This window comes from Triturus cristatus, chromosome 7, assembly GCF_964204655.1.
Source record: "Triturus cristatus chromosome 7, aTriCri1.1, whole genome shotgun sequence".
NCBI lineage: Eukaryota > Metazoa > Chordata > Amphibia > Caudata > Salamandridae > Triturus > Triturus cristatus.
Window position 1 is genome coordinate 1291075296 of NC_140590.1, and position 19240 is coordinate 1291094535.

The following is a 19240-nucleotide window of genomic DNA, read 5'->3' on the forward strand; positions in this document are numbered from 1 at the left end:
TGTCCTCCACAGGTCATTACAGTTCTTTCCCCCTCTTCTCGCTCCTGCTATAACAGCACTGTGCAACCAATCCCTGACCCAAACCACCTATCCTGAAGAAACCAAACTCAAACCCAAAGGACCCAACTAATGATTGTCCCAAATCACCCCTCCCTCTGTTCGGCAAGGTTTTGGAGGCCCATGTCAACAAACAGCTCTCTGGCTACCTGGAGAGCAGTAGTTTGCTAGACATCTCTCAATCGGGCTTCCAGCCCTCTCACAGCACAGAGACTGCTCCACTTGCAGAAGTAGACACTATTAGACTATCCCTGGATGTCAGATACCCTGCCATGCTGGTCCTGCTTGATCTATTGGCAGTGTTCAATACCATCTCACATTCCATCCTGGTGCAGCGTCTCCATCAGATAGGTATCCAGGGATCTGACCCTGACTGGGTGATGGACTTCCTTTAAGCATAGGGTCCACACAGTTTTGGACAAGGGGGTTCCTCAGGGCTCCTCCTTCAGCCCTACACTTTTTTAACATCTAAATAGCCCCCTTAGCTCAAATAGTTAAGTCCTACGGGTTTGAGACATTTTCTTAGGCAGTCTCCCCTCAGCTGGTCATCTCATTTGGGCAAGACACTGAGAATGTCAAACAGAGATTTTCTGTCTGCATGAGAAAGATTGCCATCTAGATGTCCCTCAACTGTCTTCAACTTAATGAGGGCAAGACAGAGATCCTTTTGTTTAGCAAAGCTCATCTCTACTGGACAGAGGATTGGTGGCCAGTAGAACTTGGTCTTGCCCCATTGCCCAGTAGCACTGCTAGGAACCTGGTCATACTTTTGGACGACCAACTATCTATGAGGGACCAGATCACCTCCATATGTGGGACCTACTTTGGTACTATGCGCCTCCTTAAGAAAATCTTTCGGTGGCTTGCGCTGAGCTTCCGGAAGACACTCACCCAAGCTTTAATCATCAGCTGCCTAGAATATGTCAATTCTCTAAACCTAACCTCTAAAAAATCCCTTCCATCAAAACTGAAAGATGTCCAAAACACCGCTGCCCGTATGGTAAACAGCCTGCCTCCAAGGACCCCATCAGCCCCCACGCTCAGAGCCCTACACTGGCTCCCCATCTGTAAGAGAGCACTGTTTAAACTCCTCTGCCTGACCTATAAATCCATGTCAGGCTGTGGCCCAAAATAGCTTCAGAACAGACTTACTCCCTAGCTTCCGAACAGGAAGCTGCGATTCTGCAATCAGTTTTTTTAATGTCCCCGGTGTATCCACACAGCTAAACATGGGGGCCGAGACTTTTCTTACCTTGGCCTGTACCACTGGAACAAACTTCCCCTGTTTATCCATGCATGCTCAAGTCTATCTAACGTTAAAAAAACACCTTAAAACCTGGTTGTTCTAATTCAGCTTCTACTACATCTACCTGCCGATCTCGAGCCGAGATGTCCCTACGGGGATGAGTCGTGTGCTATATCAAGATCTAAATAACATAACATAACATGGGACGTCAGTGATTTCCTGGCTATAAGAGAAACTATGACTTGGAGGCAGGATTTTTACTTTGTTCATCTCCCTATGTAAGAGATGTTCTTGCACTGTAAGAATGCAAGATGTATCTGTCTATATGAGCAATTATACAAATATTAATTTAAATGGCTTTTGTATTTTTTTTATTTAATTCTTTTAAAGTGTTATTCATTCCAGTGTAGGGTGACAAAGTGCTTTACGTCACACACAGGTACAATAAATCATACAATTGTGTAAATCACTGTACAGGAAATGTTACAAAAGATGATGAGGTTTGTAAGGTGGTAAAATCACATATTATCCATTCTTGTAGACTTATGTTAAGAGTGAATGGAGCAGATTGCCCGCCAGTGGGTGATCAAGTGACGCTCTGGTTCCAGATGAGCATCGCGATGCGCCACAGTTGGCTCGCTGTCAAACGGCCATAGTAGGCCTAGCGCCAACCTCAGAGACTTGGTCCTCCTGAGCAGTTTGGAAGCGCTATGTCCGGCCTGCTCTTGAACTGATTTTCAAAAGCAGTGTCAATGCCCAACATTTTGATATTTGATATTTGAGGGGGTATTTATAAAGCGCAACGTTCGCTCCGGAGGGAGCATCATGCTCGTTATTCTGTCTTCTTTCCCTCACAGCAGGCTATTCACTCTATGTCCGTGCGCAGAACCCCCGGGACAGAGCCCAGGCCTGCAACCCCACTGATTTCAAGGGATGTGTTGTCCCATTCTAGACCCCTACATTGCCTCTGGACCTTAAAATTAGCTTGCTCGCTCCAGCACCACATCCTTAAGCCTGCTAGAAGCTGCAGTTTTTCCTGGGATAATAAGTGCACGGTTTCTATATGGAGGAGGAGTCATTCTCCATCCTGCCACTGTGCGATGAGTCCTGTGAGGCATCTGACACCTCTATCCACTAGGCGGTGGCCTTGGCTGTTGAAACTCTTGAGCAGAAGCTCATGCAATTCGCTTGCATCTTCCCAGGCCCTCTAAACTACGGCCTAGTGCAACGCCCGCCCCAGGCCCTCAACAGCTAGCTGGGAAGGACTGTAATCACCTGGATCAATGCCCGGCAAAACGCAAACATGACTTGGTGTTGATATGAATGCCTTTGACAAGCTAAACAAAGCCTTCCTATCACACCTGGGGTCTGAGGAGGAACCTGCAGAGCCATCAGGCGCTCCCCTCGAGGGCACAGCCTCCCCGTCATGCACCCTGGATCTGGACTATGATGACTCCCATGGGGACTCCAATGATAACGCGGGCCCATCCAGGCCGTGGCGTCTGTATCTGGACACTCCACCCCTAGCGCCTCAATCTACCACTCAGGAAGCAGGTGCTTCTACCACCAACATGTTGGACCCAGAGAATCTCCAACTCCCACGCTCCCCTGAATGGTCACTGGCGGAGAAGGTATCTAACTACGTGGCCACCAGCCTACGTAAGCCCCTGAAGAAAAGGCGAGAGAGCCTGCCTAACAGCAGAGTGCCCACGCCCATGCTAGTCGGGCAAAGTCACCCTGACCCCAGAGATCGACACCAGAATGGCCAGGTTTCTAGGGAAGTACATTAGGGACTCAAAGAAGGGCACCAACCATCCTGTCGGTAGTGTCAGGATAAATTGTTAGATGTCACAGGGGTCCTCACAAAAATCGTGTCAGGATAAGCTGCTAGATGTCAAAGGACTCTCACAAAAATGCTGGACATGGCCAAGGAGGCCAAACTGTCTGGCTCCCGCATTCTGCCAGATGTTGTATCGGGGTGGGCCCAGAGGGTCATCATCTTTACCTACCGCACTCCAGCCCTTTGTAGACTCCTATGGGCTGCTAATTAGCCCAAGGGGTTTGTGTTGCCTTTATGCTGATAGACTGGTTGATTTTCTTTCTGGGAAGTTCATGTACACTACTGAATCTCAGACCTGTGAGGATGGTGCTGCCATCATAAAAACATGCTCTAACTAACAGATAGAATTCTTGATTGTATCAGATTTTCAACCTACGTCCAGAAGAATGGGATCCACATCAGAATTTAGGAATAATCAAAATGATTTCCGTTTAGATTAATTGCATGTAATCCTACCTTATGTAGACAGTCTGCAAATCTGGGAAAGATCTAGCTCTCACATAAGTACGCCGGACAACCCAGTCATATAGCAACTTGTGTTTCATTGTTTTCATCTTAGCTGCGTATCATTTTTTGTAGTGAAAAGCTGGTATCTAGATGCACTTAGAACACTCTTTCTGACTCAAAGTAGAGTGGGACCTAGAGACAGAAAGTGCAAAATAACTCATTTGAGAGATCATAAACCTTGCGGTAAATAGATTTGAGATTGTAGTTTGTATCTCAGTCACCCATACTGAAGGAATAGCTAGAGGAGGTATATTGACACTTCTGCTTCAATCTTTGTTCTTTGCCTCAGAGTTCACTGCGAAATTTAAGCAACGTCCCAGACATCTTCTTTTCATAGTCTTCATCAAATCTCTCATTCTGCGCCACCGTAAAATGGTTCTTCCAGTCGCCAATGGTCCCTGAAGCATGGAAAAAGCAGAGAGAAGGAACAGTTTATTCACACTTCAGAAAATTCACCTCATACCTCCACATTCCAATTCCATATCAGAGGTCAACACCTTTCTAAAACACTGCAACACTTTTCTGGAAAACCACCTATACTCATGCTCAAACACACAAGTGGGAGCGAAAACTTTCAGCACCATAGTACTAGTAAGACCTTCGGACAACAAATGGAAAAAGAAATGGAGGCCATCCAGACCCCACAAACCTCACACTACTGAAGCCCCTTCTCACAACACAGACATTTCCTCACATCTACCAAAGCTATTATAACAACACCATCAATGGAGCTGCAGACAGACACAGAGCAATCTTCGAGACAATTAAGTACCACATCAACCTCTAGCAGTCCCTTCTTTTGGAACTTCCTCAGACAAGCAGAATGCCATCAACCTCTTCAGTGAAGAAAATAGAAAAGGACCAACATCAACAACACAAGCTTGCTTCTCCTCTCAGATCGACCGCTTCTTGTAGCATTCTGCATTGGCCATCCTTTTAAGTCCTACATCTCACAGACCTTTCCAACACTCAACTCCCTTAAAGCCCCTTTCAAAATGAAGGTAATATCTTACCTTTGTTCTTTATCAAAGCTCTTGCCAGACAAGCTTTCTAACCTTTACCGTTGTTAATACTATTTCCACTCATGACATGTTAGTTCTCAAGAAAGACCAGATCCTTACACTCCTAAAGAAATATTAGATCCCAATGACCTTGCCAGCTACTAGCCAATCACTCGTCTATCATTCATAGGCAAGATCAAAACAGCCGTCATGCTCAACTCCAAAATCATATCAACACCAGCCACCTCCTGCGTTACTACCAATCCGACTTTAGGTCATACTGCAGTACTGAGACAGCTACGTTATATCCATTGGCCCACATACAAAGATGACCTCTGACTCCTGATATTGTTGGGCCTCTCAGCTGTTTTTGACACAGTAGACCATGCACCCTCAACCTCACCCTCAACCTGTGAATGCGATTCACTGGCAACATCCTTCTTTGGTTCTCCTCCTAACTTTCCAACTACCACCAGTTCATTCACTTGGCTACCTTCAGGTCCCAGAAGCTCTCTATCACGGCCTGCATCGCCCCCAGTTCCATCCTGACATCTTCAACCTTTACATTTAGTTCCTCAGGCTCTACTCACCAATAAACATCACTAAATTCACCAATATGCTCATGATAGATAATTCTGCTTGAAATTGTCATCCAGTGCAGGCATCCAGTGCCTCAAGCAGAACTGCATCTCATCCAGAATTGAATGTCCAGCACCTACCTAAGGTTCAACCCCACCAAGACAGAAGTTCTGTTATTTGCCAAGAAAAACAGGCAAGAAATACTAAAAATCTGGCTCAATGATTTGAACCTTGAACCCCAACTTTCACCCAAGGACAAGCCACTTGGATGCACCCTATACACCAGCCTCACCGTCAAAGAACACATTCCAAATAAAACAAAGACAGACTGGTACCAGCTCTCTACCAAAGAAGGTAAAACAATTTTGCCCACAGAGAGACTTTAAAACTACTGTTACAAGGATTTATGTTTTCTCTTCTGAATGATGGAAATGCCCTGCTCCTTGGACTCCCTGACTCCACACTTGCCCCCTTCAGGGCATCCTACACAATACATCATGTGTCACAAAAGGCCTGAGGAAATACTCACACCACCTCCATCCTGTTGGGACTCCTCTGGCTCCCTTTCCCTGCACCATCCTCCAAACCAGCTGAATAATTTCCAAAACATTAATGACCTAATCCCACTCTATCTGTCAAACAAGCTGACAACTACTGGTAGCTGTCAGAACACCCAATACCAGAACATCATCATACTGGAGACATGTGTGATAAACAAACAAGACATTTTCCGTCTAAAAAACCCAGGATCTGGAACACTACCCTATTCATGTGGACCTTTCCATCTCTAACTTTATTCGGGAAGGAGTTGAAGACACACCTCTTAAATAACACATCATGATGCAGAAACAGGCCACAAATCAACTGCCTCTTTAATTACTTGTTAACTGTACCTTTGCTTTTGACCTTGTACAGCGCTCTGCTTCCTTTTAACTAGGTTTGTGACATACAAATATCACATATATACTTCATGAAAAGCAAAAAGGGCGCCACTTTCAAAAGTGGTAAACCTACGTTATGATTCGAGTAGTCTTGTGTAAATGTGAATCTCAATTAACATATCCCTCCCCATTCTGTACATTATACAGCTAAGTGAACTAATGAGGTAAGACATCAGCAACTCAACTCACAATGCCCTAAAATCATCTGAGCACTAGCAAGAGTTACACACCTTTTCTGAGGAAGGGTGAGATGGAGTGATCAAGAATAAATGAGGGAATGGAGGAATAGTTGGTCATTGGGTTTTTCCTCATTTCCTGGAAGGAAGTGTGGTGAATGATCTTTTCAAGAACCGAATCCCCAAGATCCTTCCCCAAGAACTGCAAAATCTTCTTAATTTCACGCTTTGGGTCCTGAAGGTTGGTGAAGAGGAAAAGTAGACATGGCAGTGTCAATGAAAACAGAACACGATAAATGACAGATAACACTGATGCAGTTGTAGGGCAGTTACAGGGCACTTCTGGAGGAAGCTGAGGCGGTTGATTACCTGAACTACAGCACAACTATTTCCAGGAGGGCATGCCTGTATTAACCAAGTCTGGCCAATTGGTTGTCATTTATGTTTCCACTTTAAGAAGAACCTCTGATAGTTTCATGTTCTTGTCTCATGCCATTGTGTCTCAATTGGGTCCTACATTAGAGACACTTACTCTACTTTTGCTCTAGGGCTACTAACTCACTTCGTGCAGTAGTTTGAATGTAAGGAATCTTTATTCTATATCCCCTTATGTGAAGACACAGAGTTTTTTGGCACTTTACACTAGAACGGCTTCTTTTCATCATTAAATCTATATCAGAAGTCACTATGACACCAATCACTACATAAGTCAGTATAAGTAACATAATTAAATTGGGGGTATTATTAAAGAAATACATTGAATCTAATTATTGGAACATTTTAATATATTTAAAATAATAAAGCAGAATAAGGGGATTCCTACGCAGTTATACCATGTTCACTTATTTAAAATGTGGGTATTTAATAAAAAAGTATAAACGAAATACATCAATGTAAAGGTTAACTTTTGGTTATTAAAACAAAATTAAATACATGTAATGTTTCTGGCCAGGTTATTCACTGAATTAAACACACAATGACAGCTATTTAAATATTAGAAATGGGTTATTAAATTACATATTTTTAAAGGCTAGGGTTAATTTATTAAATTTATTAAAGGATTACGCTAATAACTTAATTTGAATTTAGCTAAATGTACAAAAGGTTAGCTTAAGTATCACACGTAAAACTACACACACATAGGGTTACAATTAGGAAAAAAAGAATTATGACTACATTGTTTTTTAAAAAGGTTGATGCAGGTTGAGGGTTAGGTCTATGTAGTGGGGCGGTTGTACTGGTAAAATTAATTTAAAAACTTATCTTGATGATGTAGCTGAACTACATCTAGTGGCAGTGATGTAGTTGTGGCTTGATGCTTGATGTAGTGGTGGTCAAATGTTTGTCGCTGTACACACTTTTTGATCACCACTGAGTGTTGAGACCTTTAAATTTGTGCAGTTCCCATGTTTTTCTGTTGTACTGGATCTACAGTGCATGCACAATATTAGGATCTCTGAGGCCTGCTTGTAGAGCGTTGCTTCTTTTGTCTTGCATATAAACTTAGTCAGCCTTGTGTACTCACTGATCGCACAATCCCTGTTGTGGCACGGCCCACTTTTCACAGCAGGTGCAGCACGTTTGAGGGGAAAAACAATCAAAGTGCGTATCTCTGCGGTCTGCTCCAATGACCTGCAGGGGCAAGCTGGGTCCGCAAAACAGGTGGCGGATCAGTTTGAGACTGGATCTGGTACTTGCTGTTTGCCTATATATTTTTTTAAAGCATATTACTCCCCCGATGATCTCATCTCCTGCAGAATGATCCTGACAGTGTCACACGTCTGTGGTCTCCCCAAGAGGTCGGGCCCTATCATGGAATGACCAGATGTCCGGGGTTACCCCGACAGTCCTGGTTTTCAGAGGACTGTCCAGGTGTCCTGACACTTTGGTTCATTTTAAAACATGTCCCGGTTTTTGGGAATAAGGTCAGGCCATCCTATGAATAAAAATTGAAAGCTATGGTCCCCTTTCGCAGACGTCTCTGTGTATTTATCGGTTTCTTCCAGGCAGCACAGAAGGAGGTTGCTGTCTGCTCCCAGCAAAGAGACAGAGTGAGGAGGAGGGGCAGGGGGCACAGGATAGAGGTGCTGTCATTGCTAAGGGTATGTAAATGTTGCCATGTAAATGTGTGCATATATATATATATTCACTGAAAAAACCATAGGTTTCAGGCACGTTATAGTTAGGAATTAGCATATAAAAAACCTTAGAAATTCACTGAAGAAACCATGGGTTTCAGGGGCGTTATAGTTAGCTGGACTTTTCACCCGTACAAAACCATTGAAATTCCCCCGTTATAGTTAGTTCAGCTAATTATAACTTGCGGGCCTGCAATGCACTGCTGATGACGTCACATATTACATCACTCATGACATGGTCAGTGACATCACTGATGACATCACTGATGATATCTCAAATGACATCACTGATGACATCACTGATGACATCATCCAGTGAATGTGTGTTTTTCTGAAAATTACATATGTTTTATATATGTATATCTCAAGGTTGATGGAAGAATAAATGGGTATATAAGTGTCTAAATGGATGATTTGTTTTTGAAAAATTGATTGTATAACTGACTGATTAAGTGTATCTTAGTGAATACATGGCTTAGTGAGTAATGTTTAAATATGTAAATATCTGTATCAGTCTCTCACTTTGTGTATAAGTGGCTGCATGGGTTGGTGAGTAGTTACATGAGTGTCTATATAGGTTATTAGTTGGTTTTTTGAGTGTCTGAGTGTCTGTATGGTTCGGTGGGGGTATTACGTAGTGCATAGGTGCATGAATGAGTGACTCACTGTATGTGTTGAAGACAGCATGTGTGCAGAACTGTATGGGTGGATGAGTGTGTGCATGGGTGTGTTAGTGAGTGAATGACTGTCTCAATAGTGTCTTTATGAGTAACTACATATGTTTTAAACTAGTATATGTGACTATTGGTGTATATAAGTAAGTATATGTGAGAGATTGGAAGAGTTCCTGTATGAATAAGTATGTGATTTTTTAAAAGACTAAGTATGTGTAAGTTTCTGTAGAAGTAAGTGTGGTGGTGTGTGTATAACTGTATATGCAAGTAAATGTATGTTTTATTCTTTATTAGCATGAGTGACTATGTGTGTGAGTAACTCTATGGAGGAGTGGCATTGTGTAACAGGATGTATAGGTGTATGAGTACATATGATGAGTGAGTACATGTATGAGTGACTGTATATGACTGTTGGTGAATGAGTGTATGTGTATGTGGATCTTAGAATTACTGAATAGGTTGTTGTAACTGGTATTGGTATGTCCATTGTTTTGAAAATTTTAGTTTCTATTTTTGAATGTGTGTATCAAAGGTTATATTAGGGGGAGAGGAGGTCTGCCACTCTATCACAAGGATGATGTCATCAGTGATGTCATCAGTGATGTCATTTGAGATGTCATGAGTGATGTCACTGACCATGTCATGAGGGATGTAATATGTGACATCATCAGCAGTGCACTGCGGGCGCGCGAGTTATAATTAGCTGAACTAACTATAACGGGGGAATTTCAATGGTTTTGTACGAGTGAAAAGTCCAGCTAACTATAACGCCCCTGAAACCTATGGTTTCTTCAGTGAATGTCTAAGTTTTTTTAAATGCAGAAAGAAGCAACAGAAGTCCTCAAAGATGAAGAAAAGTGCAGGAAGAAGAATAACGTACAGAAAGAACAAACAGAAGAGTAGAAAGAAGCCTTGTTGCAAAATCATCCTGTACCCTCAACTTTTTCAGACGGATACTGGTGGTAACTGAGTCTGACTTACCAGTCCTCGAGACAGTACTATGTTAAAAGACACTCAGAAAACAGTGAAAAAACCTACATACACTAGGGAACACTATGCGTTGGGGTCCCCCTGTGATTAGCATGACCTCCTCTGTAAGCCCCTAGTATATAATAGGGCAGGGGATTAAAACTACCTCTTAAAATGCGCCACAGGGCGTGTTTGCACACGTCACCTCAGGCCCCGTCCCCTCCCTTCCCCACTGTGTACACACGCCCCCCTGTGGCCGTTTTAAGTTGGGAGAATAAGTCCCCTTGAATCCTGAGGGTCCCTAGGGTCCAACTAGCACACTAGGTACCTCCAGTAAGCGCCACAGAGCTGCGTTGCAGAGAGATGTAAAAAGAGGCACGGCCTAGACCACCTCTCTGCAACGCAGTGCAGTGGCGCTTACTGGAAGCACCTGGTGGGCTAGTTAGCCCCCAGGGGCCCTCAGGATTGAAGGGGAATTATTTCCCCAACTTAAAACGCGCTATAGGGCGTGTTTGCACACGTCACCTCAGGCCCCGTCCCCTCCCTTCACCACTGTGTAAACACGCCATGTGGCCGTTTTAAGTTGGGAGATTAAGTTCCCTTGAATCCTGAGGGTCCCTAGGGGCAAAATAGCCCACTAGGTATGTCCAGTAAGCGCCATTGCAGAGAGGTGTAAAAAGGGGCACGGCCTGTACCACCTCTCTGCAACGCAGAGCAGTGGCGCTTACTGGAAGCACCTGGTGGGCTAGTTGGCCCCCAGGGTCCCTCAGGATTGGAAAGGAATTATTTCCCCAACTTAAAACGCACCAAAGGGCGTGTTTGCACACGTCAACTCAGGCTCCGTCCCCTCCCTTCACCACTCTGTAAACGCGCCCTGTGGCCGTTCTAAGTTGAGAGATTAAGTCCCCTTGAATCCTAAGGGTCCCTAGGGACAAACTAGCTCACTAGGTCCCTCCAGTACGCACCACAGAGCTGCGTTGCATAGAGGTATAAAAAGGGGCATGGCCTCAGAACACCTGTCTGCAACACAGCTCCCTGGCGCATACTGGAGATACCTGTTGGGCTAGTTGGCCCTCAGGGACCCTCAGTATTGAAGGGGAATTAATTCGCCAACTTACAACTGGCCAGGGGGCGTGTTTGCAGAGTGCTGCAAGGAGGAGGCGTGGCCTCCGGCGCGATGCAGGTCTTTTATTTATTTTATTTTTTTAAGAATGAGGGCTGTGTGGCCCCCATTCTTTTTCTAATTTATTCGCCCTGGGGACCCCATCCCCCAGGGCCTGCACCCTAATTTTTTTTGTTGAAAAAAATTAATTTGGAAGGGGGCCGCGTGGCACCCCTCCCAAGGCCTTAATCGGCCCCGGGGACCCCAACCCATGGCCTTTTTTAATTTTTTTTATTCTTTAGGAGGGGGACTGCGTTGCCCCCCTCCTCAGGCCACTTATGGCCCCGGGGACCCCATCCCCCGGGGCCGGCCTTTGTTTTTTATTATTTAAAAAAATATATATATTTATAGAAACACCTAGGACATGCTGGACAAACCGTATGTACCTATCACCATGACGATTTGCGTGATATTCATTAAAAGGCGACTATGCATACAATAAATCCACGTGGAATGTATCTACACCGCTAGTGAAGCTCTGATGTGTCTGACGCCCTACCGTGCCTAATCCCGGCGCCCCTGCGGGTGGGTACTCTCCAAGTAGACACCCTTGTCGTTTATTTATACAAACATGGGTAGCTATTGACGGGCACATTTAATACACACGCACACCAAACCATTCAAAGGGGATTCGACAAAAATTCGACCATACTATGCAAGAAACCCCCTCACGGTTAATAAAACACACATCCACCGCCGGATGTGTAATGCTTTTTATTTTACTCTCTGGAAAGGAGACGAACCTCACTTGAGAGTCACAGCATGCTCCTGGCTGAGCCCAATGCTGTGTTACACCCACCAGTGCCCGCCGAGTGCCACACACCTCTGTGTTGTATTCCACCAGCTAGTGCGTATGCTATGACACTCTCTAGCCCATGTGCACTGTAACACCACCCCGTGAATATGTCATGCCACACTTGCCTTCGCACGGGTTATTTTGCCCCATCTAACGTGCCTTCCTCGATGCCTATGTTATAACGCACAGCGCTATGCCATACATATTACAATCTGGGATCCATATCTTTGTCACAGTGCATATGCAACGTTACACTCCCCAGCACATATTTTATATTACAACTTTAGAGACTAGTTAGGTTGCACAACACTGCCCTGTGCATATTACACTCCAAGGCGCATATCGCATAGCACGCGCTAGTGCCTGTGCTATCTCGCGCTCTCCAATTAATCTGTCATTGCATACAATGTATTGCATATTATATTTCACGCCCCGGTTCATCTTATTTCACACTTTTTGGTGCATAGTTTATACCATATACTATATCTAGTTTTCATTTTCAATCGTGCTCCCAGGACTATGTTCTATATAACACTGCGTCCACCTACCCTTTTCATGGGCATTATATTTTGTGATGGGGGTGGAGGGTCAGGGAATGTTTCTGCCAAGTGAGCCCGGAGTCACAGTCACAAACATCCTCTTCTTCCTGAATAAAAGTGAGATTATGCTGCATACTTGTTCATATTTTAAGTAGTTCGCACAGACACACATTTTAAAAACAATAAAGTTCCTAATACCCACCTTCTCTGAACAGTTAGCTTGCTGCCCCATCCACCTCCTCCCTATCCTCTGTTGTCTGAATCCATGGACTAGCCTTCTCCCTCCTGCCATGCATGGTCTGATGTGCTGCCACTGCCCTCCATTTAGCAAGATGTACCAGTCCACTCCTCCTTCCCTCCATTGCCCAATTCTATGGCCCATCATTGACCTCCTGCTTAGCCTCTGTGCTTAGCTTGCTGCCCCTATTCTCCTTCCCCCTGCCCTCCGATGTCTTTGTGCATGCCCCTGCTCCATCCCTTTTGCCCACCATGTTCCATGGACCTGCCACTCCTATCTACTCTGAGTGTTCTGTTGAGCTGCCACTCCCCTCCCACCTGCCTAGCATTGTCAGATGACTGTAACCTGCCCCTGCCACCTCCACCCTGCCTGTCCACATGCCATGCCCCTATCCCCTTCCTCCTGTCCTCCATGGTCCATTTTACTGCCACACCCTTCTGCCCTCCCTGGTCTGTTGTGCTGCAACTTCTCCTCCTGCCTGCCCCGTGTGGTCTGTTGTGAGGCCCCTTCCCCTGAACTCTCTTGTCTGTGCCCAGGTCCTCACCCTCCCTTCTATCCTCCATGGTCCTTTGTGCATGCCCCTGCACCCTCCTTCTTGCCCATCATAGCCATTGTGCTGCCACTAACCCTGCCGCTTGCCATGCATGGTCTCAGGGCTGCCATGGCCCCTCCCATCTTCCCTGTGTGGTCAGGTAGCTGCCCCTGACCCCCTCCCACCTTCCCTCCATGGTCTGTGTGTATGCCATCATAGTCTCACTGTTGCTCTCCATGGGGTGTCTTGTTTCTAGTGCCCATCCTGCCTGACCTCCATGGTCATCTTGCTGCTCCTGCCCTGTCCCCTTTTCCCCCAGCCCTCTGATTCCATGTGCAGACCCCTATTCCCTCCCTCCTGGCTTGTCTGTTCCATTGTAATGCCCCTGATCCGTCCCTCCTGCCCTTTATGGTCTGTTATGCTGCAGCTTTCTCTCCTGTCTGTCCATTATGGTCAGCTAGCTACCATTGCCTCTTTCCCCTCTGTTCTCTGTTGTCCATGTGCATGGTCCTGTCCCCTCCCTATTGCTTTCTATGGATTGTTGTACTGCTCTCCCGTCCCACATGCCCTGTGTGGTGTATTGTGCTGCTGCAAACCCTGATGCCTGCCCTGTAGGGTCAGTTTGGTGCACCTCTCCATGTCCCTCCTGTCCTCTGTTATCCGAGTCCTTGTCCCTACCCCAATTCCTCCTGCCTACCATGATCCAATGTACCATACTTGCGAACATTTTGAACTTGGTAAGAGGGAGATTTTGAAACAAAACTGGGGTATTGATTTTCTCCTTTGAGTTACATTGAAAAAGAGGAGATTGTAGACAGGAGACAGAACAAATAAAGCCCATTTGAGCTTAAAAACATTGGGCGTTTCCTGGCTGAAATGGGTCTGTTGGCATGTATGGTTGTACTACCGCTGCCTCTTCCTTCTGCCCACAATGGTCTATTATATTGCCACAGCCTCTCTTGCCAGTCCTGTATTGTTGGTTTGTTGCCCCTGCCCCCCTTTCCACTGCCCTCCATAGTCTGTTGTGCTGCCACTGCCCTTCCTGCCTGCCCAGTGTGGTCAAATTGTTGCCCATGCACTCTCCTACCTGCCTTCAATTTTCCGAGTCCGTGCCCCTGGCCTCTGCCTCTCAACAGTATCCCAATGAACAACTAGATTGCTAACATTCTATATTTATTACAAAAGTGTAGAACGCCTGACGTCATCTTGATGTGATCAAAACTGTAATCCTAGAGCATTTCCTTTAGAAATTACATATATGAGAGGGTCTTATTTGCATCAAAATTATGGTTAGTGCTCTAAAAAACTAAAATGAGGACATATTTTCTGAGTTTCCAAATAGCGACAAAGAAATGTTAAATTATTTGTAATCTTTATGTTTTTTTATCCAGTTGACCACTTGATTAAATGTTGCACTAAGGGGAGAGGATGTGGTGTTACTTCCAGAGCTGCAGACTTTGCAACTGGGGAACCAGGTATGAGTTTCTGCTTCAGCTCAACATTCTGTGTTTCTGGTCAAATCACTTAATCTCCCCATGTCTACAACCAAAATTAATTTTATCTTATGTGATGTAACCAATGCTCATGTAAAGCACTCCAGTTTTTTACTTTGATTCCATTAAGAAGGTATTTAGATATGTCACACACTTGCCATAAATTCTGAATGTTAGCACTCTAGTTGCTCATTAGATCACTGTAGTAAAGCTACTGCTCACCACAGAAGTCTGCTGCTGGTATTAAAAGTGCATGTTTCAGTCTGCATATCAGAATTCTTTAATGAAATAGAAGAGGATTTGAGAAGTCACTCAAAATGTGCCCTAATTTTTCTTTCTTCAGCACTAATCATAATTTCTATGGCAAAATGAACCCCCTCATTGTGTTCCTTTTTAAATTAAATGTTTTAAGTGTTACTAGTTTATTTCAATCAAGATGGCTTCAGGTGTGCCATACTTTTGCCATAAGTAAGACAGTAAGCGCTCTAGTTGTTCTTAAGAACACTCTGGGACATTCTGTCATTGGGCTATACTTGGGCTACATCTGGGTGATATTTGTGCTACATTTGGGCTCTTTTGTCTCTAGTGGCCATTTTGGGAGACTTATTTGTTATGAAGTTTCCTAATTTCCTCATTTACTGCAGTCTCCTCAGTATGAAATACTTTCAGTTTTTTACTTTAATTCCATCAAGAAGGCATTCAGATGTGTCACACATTTGCCATAAATTCAGAATGTTAGCACTCTAGTTGCTTATTAGATCACTGTAGTAAAGCTACTGCTCACCAGGGAAGTCTGCTGCCTGTATTGAAAGTGCATGTTTCAGTCTGCATGTCAGAATTTTTTAATGAAATAGAAGAGGATTTGAGAAGTCACTCAAAATGTGCCCTAATTTTCTCTTTCTGCAGCACTAATCATACTTTCTATGGCAAAGTGAACCCCCTCAGTTTGTTCCTTTTTAAATTAAATGTTTTAAGAGTTACCACTTTATTCCAATCAAGATGGCTTCAGGTGTGCAATAAGTTTGTCATAAGTAGGACTGTTAGCACTCTAGTTGTTCTTTAGAGCACTCTGGGAATCTGCAGTAGAACACAAAGGAATCAACTGACAGTCTCTGCCCTTGTTGGATGTACATGTTTTACTGAGAATGTCAGACTTCATTCTCACATGACTGAGAAAGATAATGTGAATTTACAGAAAATATGCTCTCAGTTTAGCTTAGAGATCACCTTCCAAACCTCTGTGGGAAAAGCATGACAAAATAGTTTTCTCTCAAACATGATTCATGATATCACAGCAGAAGGCTTTTTCACATGGTAAAATCACCTTAGAACACACCACAATTCCTAAAATGAGTATGGTACCATCAACAAATGATTTATAATGTAACGAAAGTCTTAAAACCTTCTATTAACTGTAATGCTTTTTAATGAGGTGCTATCATGTATATTGGTCCCAAGATGGCTGCCAACACTTCTTGGATGAAGTACTGACAGCCAATCAGATCTCACGATGAGATGTGTGGTTAGGCTCCGCCCAGATATATCTATCTTTTTAACGCTAATTTTCTCAGGAACTACTGAACGGATTTACACCATTTAAGGAAAAGGCATGAGTCTGAACTGAGGACTACCTCTTTGCCGAATTTGGTGTAATTCTGTTCAGCAGTTCGGGCTGTAGCTGCGTCAACAGGTCCTATCGGAAACTGCATGGGGAAAATGCGTTTTGGGACCCCCCTTTTTTCTCGGCCCCTGCTTGATGAATCACTGTGAAATTTTCAGGATAGGAGCGGACTGGAGCTGGCCAAAAGTTTAGAAAATTTAACGAAGATTCGTCAGTCGGCGCCAACGTTATTCCAAATAGAATGTTGCGGATTTCCTATGGAAAATAGGTCCTAACTATAACTACCTACTGGCGACTGCCAGTAGGTAATATATATATATATATATATATGTATATATATATATATATATATATATATATATATATGTATCAAACCAATTCTCTGCCTCGCGGCAGAAATAATGAAGCGCACTCACATGTCAGCAGAAGTTATAGCAGATTTATTGTCAAGGTCTCGTCATACCCTACGCGTTTCGCCTTCACATAAGGCTTGTTCACGGGATGTTAACACAAAGTTAAAGGGCTTCTTTTATTTCAATAAACACACAGTTACTTCCTGTTTGTTTTGCGGTGCATTATGGTGAGTGTAGTTAATTATTTTTCAAGAACTTGTGAACTCCAAGTTTCTAAGTATTGGAATAGAGGCATGCAAATACTTCTTAGGGAAAAGGAATAGCAAGTACCATCAGCATAACATCATGATAAATGAAATGATATCCCTATGCCTCAACAACAACATCTTTTTATTTAACAAACAACTATACAAACAAATAAAAGGATGTGCCATGGGTTTTTCATTCTCCCCCAATTATGCAAATCTGACCATGGGATGGTTTGAACAAAAATTGGCATGAGCACCAAAAAATGATGAGTTTCTAGAAAAGGTCGTTCTATGGTTGTGCTTTATAGATGACCTCCTAATCATCTGGGATGGCACGGAACAAGAATTTGAAAATTATTTTGACAAACTAAACAACAATGTGTCAAAACTAAAATTCCCGTACGAAATCAGTGAGACACAAGTGACATTCCTGGATACAAACATCTATGTGGAAAATAATTCCCTACACACAACGTTACATCGCAAAAAAACAGCCACAAATGCGATACTACATGGAGAAAGCTTCCATAATCAATCGCTAAAATGGAGCATCCCATATGGGGAATTCTTAAGATTGAGGAGGAATTGCTCAACCGATAAAGAATTTGTCAAACACAGCAAAGAGACAAGTAACAGATTCCAAAAACGTAAATACCCCAAAAAAGTAATAGAAAAAAGTCTACAAAGAGCCTCAGAACAACAACGAGGGGAGTTACTTAAGAACAAACAAAAATCAAATGAATCAGACAAATCAACAGCAATAAGACTGATCACTACATATAGTGCAGAAAACAAGAGCTTGATAAGAATAATAAAGAAACATTGGGGTATTTTACAATAGGACACGACCTTAACATCAATAATTGGCAACCATCCAAATATAACATATCGCCGAGCAAGAACCATAGGGGATAAAATTGTCCACAGCCGTTTCCAACAAGCACCAGTAGCAACCTGGCTACAGAGAGAAGGCTTCTGGTCTTTCAAACATTGCAAGATATGTAAAATCGCTAAGCACAAACGAGAGATTGACATGAAAGACGGCACCAAATGGAAAATTAAACAACATCTTACATGTAAAAGCAATTTTGTAATTTACATGATAGAGTGCCCATGCAAAATGCGATACATAGGAAGCACGATCTTCGAAGTAAAGAAGAGGATTCTTGAACACATCAGAGCCACAAATCATAAGGATCGCACAAATGCCATAGCAAGACACATGGAAACGTACCATGATGGCAAATGGGAATCCTTACAATACTGGGCCTTAGAACAGATCCCATTGACAGAAAGAGGCGGAGATCGTAAGAGAATCCTGAGACAAAGAGAATCGAAACACATACTCTCATTCAGAACCTTAGATCCGAGGGGTCTTAACCAAAATGAAGAACTCTATGTACACCTCTAAAAACATCATTGAAGGAAAGAAGCATCAGCTATCTCCTAATTAAACACTCACTAGAGAGGAAAAAACTTTTTAAAAAACATCTAAAAAAACATTGAGAGATATGATGAAAGCAGTGCAATAATATGATCCATTACTAATAATGGCTAAAAAATGCTGAACAAGTGTAAATAAAAACTCACCAAAGAGTAAAAGAACTAATTGGCCAACAAAGGACAATAAGCATGATGCCACAAAAAGAATTAAATGAAACATTTTTTTAGATCACAAAGTAATGAGCACATCACTTTCACTTAGAAACTTGGAGTTCACAAGTTCTTGAAAAATAATTAACTACATTCACCATAATGCACTGCAAAACAAACAGGAAGTAACTGTGTGTTTATTGAAATAAAAGAGGCCCTTTAACTTTGTGTTAACATCCCGTGAACAAGCCTTATGTGAAGGCGAAACGCGTAGGGTATGACGAGACCTTGACAATAAATCTGCTATAACATCTGCTGACAAGTGAGTGCGCTTCATTATTTCTGCCGCGAGGCAGAGAATTGGTTTGATTTTTACTGGCATAGCCCTGCCAGCTTGAAGCGCACCGCCCCATCAAAGAGCGCCGGCGTCGACATACCTTGGGCTACATTGTTGCAATATATATATGTATATATATATATATTCACTAAAGAAAACATAGGTTTCAGGGGCGTTATAGTTAGCTGGACATTTCCCTC

General features: G+C 43.3%; 1 protein-coding gene across 3 annotated transcripts in view; it reads right to left on the bottom strand.

Annotated features, from left to right (window-relative positions):
• Positions 1-1657: 1657 nt before the first annotated feature.
• The window catches only part of LOC146811915 (sulfotransferase 1C4-like), a 763876-nt gene continuing 746293 nt past the window's right edge, over positions 1658-19240 (bottom strand). For all 3 annotated transcript variants that reach the window (XM_085618879.1, XM_085618878.1, XM_085618880.1), the window contains exons 7-8: positions 6402-6582; positions 1658-4048 (exon numbers count right to left, since the gene is read on the bottom strand). In XM_085618879.1, the coding sequence (XP_085475005.1) occupies positions 3936-4048; positions 6402-6582 (294 nt within the window). In that variant the 3' untranslated portion in view covers positions 1658-3935. The remainder of the gene's footprint in view (positions 4049-6401; positions 6583-19240) is intronic.